Raw genomic sequence first — 8,874 nt, forward strand, 5'->3', positions numbered from 1 at the left:
TCATGGATTCTTAACTATAGAGATAGCATCCTTTTTATGGAAAAGATTGAATTCCTCATGGAAACAAACAAAACAAGGATATGAACCGATTAAATGGAAAAAAAAAGAGGTGTTTCCGTTCTAATACAGGAGTAAGGTTTTGTTGAAACAGTATATTCCTCTTTGTATTTTTACTCAAACAGGGTTTGGGAATACAATTTATTTTCCCCGTCATCGTAACAACCCTTTGTTTCTTAATCCAAACGAGCGAGCTTGGGCTTGGCTTGAGCTCATGGAAGGTGAGCTGAGACTCAGGTTGAAATTGTGGTGATGAAAGCTCATGCTTGGGAAAGTCAAAACAAACTAAAGCATGATAAAAATCCTTAATTTTTGCAGATCCAACTTCGCGGTAAGTTGACAGGAGTTCAAGGGGGTTGTGGCCCCTACGCGTAAGGTGAGGGTTCATGAGTGTTAGCTCCGGAGGCAAAATTTTAGAAAGGTAGTTCTGCAAGTTTACTCTAAAGATTATCCTAAAGAGTTTTACTCTAAATAGGTCTCTCTAGACTCTTATGTGTGGTTTCACAATCTGAATAAAGGATCTCAGTATGGCCTAACCACGTAAAATCCATGTTCCGAGTGCTTGTTTTTTCTTCTTTTTTTCCAGTCTGTTTTTTATCTATCACTAGTGTGATCTATCAAAAGTGTGTTGTATTGTTCCCCAACAATTACATCCTCTTGGTATGTGCTTTGGATTTGGCACCTGCCCAAATTTACTCTCATCAAGCCCATGTTCAACTTTTATGTCAGACATGTACTTTCGATTTAGATACTTTGTTCTCAAGATTTAACGAAAAGGAAAATTAGAAACAGCCATTGGTAGAATTGATAACCAAATAATGTATTTACTAGGTTGTTCTGGATACAAAAAATCATAGCAGAACGCATATCAATTAATGTATAATAAGGTTTGAGTACCAAGGACAAAATAAACATGGAATATTACATTACATTCTACTCATTGATGGACTATGAGTACAGCATCAATCTACAGCCTGAGAAAATATCGCAAATAAAATTTTCTGTATCCAAACTCTGTAAAACAAGAATGATAAATATGAACAAGCTTATGAGCTTCCAAGCCAAAACTTAACTGATTTCTTGAATCCTCTAGCTTGACAATCCATTGCTTAACCATAAAGACCTGTGAGGACACAGCTAATCAATTTGGAAAGAACATGCATCACACTCTTGGAACCCCTTTTTTATCAATTAAAATCAGCATGTCTGAATATTTGATTAATGAAAATCCTTGCAAGAAAACTCAGAAAAGAGCACTCCAAACAGCTTCATCTCCTTCACCACAACGTGCATGTACGTCTTTGATCTTCACCACTGATTTGCAAATACCACTGCAACTCCAATCAAATGATGCGATACACACATTGCCAGCCTGGGCCTTCCAGTCACAATCTTGATAACAATAAATAAAACTTAAATGGAAATGCCCAAACCATAAGGAAAAAGAACAAAGAGAAGACGGCAGTTTTAGCAAAAACATTTTTTCTTCCATCTCATAAAAAGTTCAACGGAATTCTTACCTGGTGGAGTTCCACAGCACATGTTCCGCTCATCTATCTGCTCAACATCCAACCCGATAAACCAAGAACCGAGTGAGACATCTTCATTGGCATACCTGTGTAATATGGCCCTACAGAATCACCAAAACAAACAATTAGTTTACTGAGAATAGTCATCAGCGCATGCAAAAACCAGAATTTATAGTTTATCATGAGGGAGGATCAGGTGCAATGTGATTGCACACTTTTAGTGTGCTGCTGCACCTGATCACCCTCCATCATTTTTGGGCCCCACAACTGACAGGCCCTATCTCCAAGATGGAGGGTGATCAGGTGCAGCGGCACCACATTGCACCTGATCTTTTTTCGTTTATCACTTACTGGTTGATTGAAATGTATGTAGCCAGATCCTTTGAGATTGCATAGATCTGCCCAGTTGCATGGCGGAAGTACTTGTTTCCTTCCTCTCCAAATTTCCAGTATTCTGGTTCATGGTACTTTACATTTCTACAGTGCATCCAAGAAAAGAAAATACATTAACAGTGCAGAAAATTAAGGCTGCGAGAGGAATTATTATGTATATGAAGTGATTTACTTATGTGAAAGAACTGGTCCAGACTTCATACAGCCTATGTAAACCCTAGGCTTTGAACGATGCCGAGCAAGAGTTGCAGCAAGCATGCCTGTTAAATGTTAACACAATCAGTGGCATAACATATCATAAATACATGAGAAAAGGTTCAATGATGATAATGAACACCCAGAATTTATACCTAAATTGACATGAACATCATCATCTACCTTGACATAGAACTCAGCATCCCATTTGACTACTGCAGTAGAGAAAAATATCTTCGTTTTTGCAGATAATTCATGATATCCTTCAACATGCTCCTGCAGTTGATGTTGATACATCATAATCAAATGAATATATATCTTTTACCAGTGTATTGCTCATGGTCTAATGGAACCAAATGGTTGATCATGTACCAGTCTAAGGAAATCATGATGTTCTGCATCTTCTGAATCTATGGCTCTATCCAAGATACTGTTGGCTGTAGCACTGAAAAAATAGATACCATCCAAATTAAAATCCTTCTACACATCATTGCATTAGTAGTTCCCAACTAAGGAAGAAACATATAGTAGCAAGAGAGGGTAAAGAAAGAGTCCAGAAAATAAAGAACTTGAATAAAAAATGTTATCATATTGACTATTGACTAGAAAAAATACTGTCAAAAGCACATACTAAAGTTGCAGACATGATGAAATGTCACACACAAGCAAAGTTCAAAAAATGATAAAATGTAGAATCTGAGTTTCCTTTTGGCATTGCCTGATTTGTGTTTAGGGAACATAGAATTTCATCCTCAACAAATGGAAAAAGGTCCACTCCAACACAAGGGCTCAATCTTCATTGTATCAAAAGGAATGGTAAGTCTACTCTATTGATTATAGCAGTGAGTTTCCAAACTAATCATGAGAAATTTTATAGATCACCCATTTCATAATGCAAGTACCCATGCTATAGCAATATCCATTAATGATTATAGTGCTATATATTAATAAATATAAGTGAACAACCTTCTCAACAATTTCTCGGCATTGGAATATCTCGGGAGATTTTAAAAAAAATTGTTTTTCTCGGGAAAATCTCAGAAAAATAACGGTTAGTTAAAATTATTATAAATAAAAATATTAAGAAGAATTTTTAAACAAATAAAAAAAAAGGTAGGAGTGATAAGATATATATATTACCTTATTAAACAAATAGAAAACAAAGTAGTAAGATATTACCTTATTAAAAGTACTTTGGATGGGTGCCTTTATTCAGTATTGAGGTCCTCCAAAAATAGCCCCATATCGAGAAGGCCGACGAAATTCGACCCGTCCTCTTTCTATTTAAGAGATCTTTTGTGCCTCTTCAGGATGCATACTTGTGTGATTGCATGGTGTTGCCCACGTGAACACCTTCTAAATGCTTTTCTAAAAAGAATTGAATGTTGTATGAGTTGGCAGTGGGCGAATGTACAGTTATGCCCTTGCTGACACTAAGCATTTTTTGTTTTTCTGTTTTTTATCTTAGAAGTAGGAAAATACCACGATAGTATCGCGGTATTTTCACCACCGCAGAGGTCGCCCGCATGGCCAGCAGGGGTGGTTGTGAGGATGCTGAGATGAAGGCACCGGATCAAACCTCACTGGCACACAGGTGTGTCTGTAGCTTTTAAAGGTGGGCCACATAAGGCAGGATGGTCGTGGAGCCCGACCCAAGGTTTTCCTCGCTTCGGCGGAGCTTCTTTGTCATAATATATATATATATATATATATATATATATATATATATATATATATCGTGATATTTTCATAGTGAGCGAGATTTTGAAAATCCCACAATAATATTGTGATTGTCATGGTTTTTGAATAAAACGTGATAATATCGCAAGATTTTCAAAAACTCGGCGATATTTGTGACTATGATATATATAAAACTATGTTCACCAAAAGGTAGAAGAAACCAGAGTTACTAGAAGTGTTATATAGTGGTAGGAAGCACATCTTGGAAGTGTGGGACTAGTTGCTTCCAAAACACGATGGCAATTGTGCTACCGCCAAATCAGAAACTGTGCTTCTTAGAATTGGAAACCTTAAGTTTTAGCCAAAAAGTTTTGATTTCCAAGAACAGATCCTGCTGTTTGAACATGTTCTGAAAAAGAGTTAAGCAGTACTTTTAATTAAAAAGAGCTAAAATTATTGAATCATATGAGTTGAATCAATTAAGTTCAAATCACATTGAAGTCATGTCACATTGGAAAAATGGAGAATAGTAGAGGCGAATCAATAAGAATGTCAGAAACAAGACATAGGTAAAGTAGGATAAAGTCAATGAACCAAAAGGCCTGCAACAAATTATCAACAGAATGTTCTCGAACAACTGCAAATCGATCATTGGATTTAATATGCATTATAAATTTATATCCAAGCAACAGTGAAAACACTTTTTTTCAAACAATGGAATTAAGGCTCTGTTTGGGAGCCTGTGTTAGAAGCGGCAATGGCCCATGCATCCCCATCGGTGTCCATAATTTGGCCTCCTGTATTTGGGGTGGGGAAGGGAGATGGGAGGGGTGACGGTGCACAAAACCACATATTTCAACAACTTCCAGGAGAGGATGTTGTGAAAGCCGTGGATTTCATGGCCCCTCTTGTCGCCCCTTCCAAAACTGGCTCCCAAAAAGAGTCTAAAAGTCTACACAAAGTGCATGAAACATTGGAATATAATAGTGTACCTGTGGCCAATCATAAAACGGATAACAATTCCCTTCTCTCGCTCCAGTTGCAACAGCTTCTCTCCTGAATGAACCAAAGAAACAGATGTTATAACAAAAATTCCACATACTGACATGAACTTCAGATTCAAAGCATGCCAAGACAAAAAAGGTTTATATTCATAAGATTCTCACCACTCACATGATCAGACAGTTGATAATTTCAGTATATTATTATTCAAAAAGATATGATATTCTATTGTAAACGTATAAAAAAAACAAGGCAACGATTACAATATGATGGATACATAAAAACTGACCTAATGCTAAGCAAAGGTGCTACTCAGCATTATAACATTATGAACAATTGCACCAAATTAGTTCTGGAAAAGACAAATATGCAGTTTCATATCCCCAAACAAAGCAAATGAAAGGTTTTGTAATCTCTTATTTAATAAAAAGAGAACTAGTTCATAACATGACAGTGAGAAATGTGCTACAAAATTTTTTGACAGACGAAAACCAAGTGTGAGGGCATGGAATATGTGATAAAATGTTATCCGAAACAAATGGATCCACATATCCAGAGGCAAGTTTTTCAACAAGCAGAAGTAATTCATTAACTGTTTTCATAACATGAAGCTAATGGGAACATGAAAAAAAGCAGAAGAATGAATTCTAAAATCATAAACAACAAGAAACTCAAGAATGAATTAGGCAAAACCCATGGATTGGCTACTAAAAGCAGGGTTAGTAAAAAAGTGATGCATTGATAGATTCCACTGTGTCAAAACTTGATAAAGCAAGCATGCTCCAGGAGGTTTATCTGCATTTATGCACTGCAGTTTTGCAGATTAGAACTAACAACATGGACAGATTAAGAATAGATCATACAATGGTCACTCATGGAACAATACAGGTTCTTTAACAGTACATGTTACGTACTACAGACAATTAGAGGGAAAAAAAACTTGGATGATGCTTTGGGGGGAACTCAAACAAATGCTGAAATCATCAGCATGACCAATCTATACAAAGAACTGCAGTGTTCTGCATATGGGTTAAAGATACTAGTTACAGAATATACAAAAAAATACAGGATGATTTCAAAGACCTTGAGGCATCCAGGTTTCTCTAACAGAGTCTCTCCGCTTTCTGCTACTAAATGCTGTATTGATGCCAATCACAACAAAAGCCTTCTTTCGTGAAGCAACATTGTGATCAGAAGATTTCAGTGCAGGAGGCAAATCACCGGTGCCCATCTCTTGTGAACCACGAGTGGCAGCTAGCTCCATTTGCAGTGTAGATATTGCTTTATCTAAGGACCTGGAATCATCAACCAAAAGCCTCAATTTTGAAAAAGAAAAAGGCTGGAACTTTCAACCTCACACTAAACAATAATCTGAAATGTAAATTTTTCCACAGTGATCAATGGTGGAATTTTAGAGGTTCACAAGCTCAAATGTCAAGCTCCACACTTACTTTACAGCATCATGTGTCCGGTGAACCTCACCCATTATATCTTTATCTTGATCGAGCTTCTGCTATGAAGGAAAAAGCAGACACATCAGTGAACATTAGACAGTATAGCCCACCAAATATGTTTTAAAACAAAAGTTAAACTGCTAAACCACTTCGAAAGCATTCATTTACCAGATTTAGCTCTTGTTCTTGCCGTCTCCTCGAGATAATTCTCCCACCTGACTCAGGAGGAATCCATACCCTAACAAACAACTCAAGCATTTCAGGGAAATTGTCTAAGTTTTTTTTTTTTTGCTTTATTTCAACAAAAAACTGCAAATTTTGTGTTTTGCCAAGATGGCAATACACGCGGCTATTCTTTAGCCACATCTGGGAATACTCCGATGCGAACCCTATTTTCCTCAAAAACAATCAATTAATCCCCATTTCCTTTTAAAAACCAACATGAATTAGAAAAAAAAAAGGAAAAACAGCTGTCTTCATCAATGGTCCATCATTTCCCTTCAAAACCAAAAGACCATTGTTTCTCCTTCCAAAATCACCAATAGAAATCACTACACCCTTCAAAACCCATCAGATGAACGATCCAGATCAACAAAATCAAACATGACACTTTCCCAAGGTGTTATCCGAAGCCCACCAAGGCGAAAACCCTTAATCTATTAAAAATCTTCAAACCGGATCCCATCTTTTCCCAACTAAAGAAAAAAAACAAAAAGAAAGCCCTACAAACAGTAAAAGACCATCAAATTAAATCCACACCCACTGTCACAAATATGACAGATCTATGAGGACAAAACCCTATTCAAGAAGAGGAGAAAATCTTCCTTCAAGAAACGAAAAATGCAAAAGAAACCTAATGTTCCCACAAGTTTCCAACCAAAAAGAAACGCTTTTCCCGCCGTTTCCGGTGGTGGATCTAGGGAAAAGCAAACTCTATCGCCCTCAAATATCAATTTAATAATAACAACCAGGAAGAAAAAGGAAAAAATAGAACTTTTCGAACAATTTATCGATCTGGGTGTTCATATTTCCTCGGAAAAATAACAGAATAAGAGAGGGGGAGGCCTCTTCTGACCTGTTTGTGAACAAAATTCCGAGGACGAAGCACGCGATGCAGAGGATGAACATTCCTGTCCTGGTCGTCCCCGTCCTTTCACGGCCCCCTCGACCACCCTTCATCTCTCTCTCTCTCTCTCTCTCTCTCTCTCTCTCTCTCTCTCTCTCTCTCTCTCTCTCTCTCTCTCTCTCTCTCTCAATCGATATCGATCTAACAACAAAAGCCTTTTCCTTGCTTTCTTCCTTTTCGATATCCTTCCTTCCCTTCCTGTCCCTATTCTCCGCTGAGGACTCTGATATCGATCTAATACCAAGAAGCCTTTTCCTTGCTTTCTTCCTCTTCGATATCCTTCCTGCCCTTCCTGTCCTTATTCTCCGCTGAGGACTCTGATATCGATCTAATACCAAGAAGCCTTTTCCTTTTCACCTTCCTCTTCGATATGGATCTAATACCAAAGAAGCCTTTTCCTTTTCACCTACCTCTCCTTCTTCTCCGTTGAAGACGTCGGAATGCTGCCTTCGAAGCCGACGCAGAGAGAGGAAAGAGAGCCGACAACGACGAAGGCTTATTCGTACTTGCGTGGGGCTCTTCTTCGTCGTCTTCTTTCTTTCTCCTGCGTCTTTGTAGGACGGAGTCACTGGGGGTGCTTGATGATGGTGGGCTCCACGTCCTCCCTCTCTTTCTATTGCCAGAGTCAGACACGTCCTCGAGGATGGACCCCGACCGGGAGACTGAAGAAAGACGTTGCCACGTTTTAAAAAAAAAAATGGTAGAATTTTTCATTTTAGAGCCACCTTTTGCTCTTTATTTTAAAAAAATCACTGTATTTTAACGAATTCTAAATATAAGACTCACTTTTCTTAAAAGCAGTCGAATAAGAACCTCAAGTCAACATCTATCATCTTGAAAAACGCCATTCCCTTTTTGGCTTCTGGGAGTTACTGTGCTTTGGAAATTGAAAAAGAGTCATTTATCCTTAAAAAAAAAGTAAACAGTTTGATCTCTTAATGATAAAGGTTACCATTATAATTTTACATGATTTAACCCTGAATTAAAAGATAATAATAAATTAGGCCCTTGTTGGACTGTTTTTAGGAAAAACAGAACCTCGTGTTCAAAATTTTAGAAAAAAAAGGCGTATTATTACAATTAAGGGCGAAAGTTAACCCTTAAATAGCATTTTGCCAAAAACTTTTGCTTACCCAAACGGGTTGGATATGGATCGGCTTACAATGGACTAGAATCAACCAATAGGGCTGCAAACGGATCGGATATAGTCCGATACCTGATCCGAATCCAATATTATTTCCAGATATAGATCCTCTAAGTAAAATCTGAACGCGCATTTGAATCTGTTTAGTTGGATTATTTTCAGATTTGGATCATCGTTTTAAGTCAGATCTAGAGTTGATCAGAATCAAAATCTGACTAAATTGCATTTTTTTACATGTTTTTTGTTCAATTTTTTTGTGTATATAGTATTACCGCATCTTTTTTTATCCCGATT

The 8,874-nt window shown here is 37.4% G+C and overlaps 1 protein-coding gene across 2 annotated transcripts; it reads right to left on the reverse strand.

Annotated features, from left to right (window-relative positions):
- Positions 1-852: 852 nt before the first annotated feature.
- Positions 853-7,961, reverse strand: LOC149812221 (beta-1,3-galactosyltransferase 7-like). 2 transcript variants are annotated; one of them, XM_089993924.1, is made up of 11 exons: positions 7,386-7,961; positions 6,479-6,548; positions 6,308-6,366; positions 5,940-6,151; positions 4,847-4,910; positions 2,547-2,619; positions 2,330-2,450; positions 2,152-2,239; positions 1,938-2,063; positions 1,578-1,687; positions 853-1,449 (listed from the first exon to the last, which is right to left on the reverse strand). In XM_089993924.1, exons 1-11 carry the CDS (start codon positions 7,487-7,489, stop codon positions 1,301-1,303), a joined length of 1,176 nt encoding a protein of 391 aa, XP_089850050.1. In that variant the 5' UTR covers positions 7,490-7,961; the 3' UTR covers positions 853-1,300. The 2 variants fall into 2 exon arrangements, with proteins under 2 accessions (XP_089850050.1, XP_089850049.1); XM_089993923.1 differs by having other exon boundaries at positions 6,308-6,369; positions 7,386-7,787.
- Between the last annotated feature and the right edge of the window lie 913 nt (positions 7,962-8,874).

The sequence above is a fragment of the Nuphar pumila genome, chromosome 17 (assembly GCF_984573655.1).
Source record: "Nuphar pumila chromosome 17, dmNupPumi1.hap1.1, whole genome shotgun sequence".
Taxonomy (NCBI): Eukaryota; Viridiplantae; Streptophyta; class Magnoliopsida; order Nymphaeales; family Nymphaeaceae; genus Nuphar; species Nuphar pumila.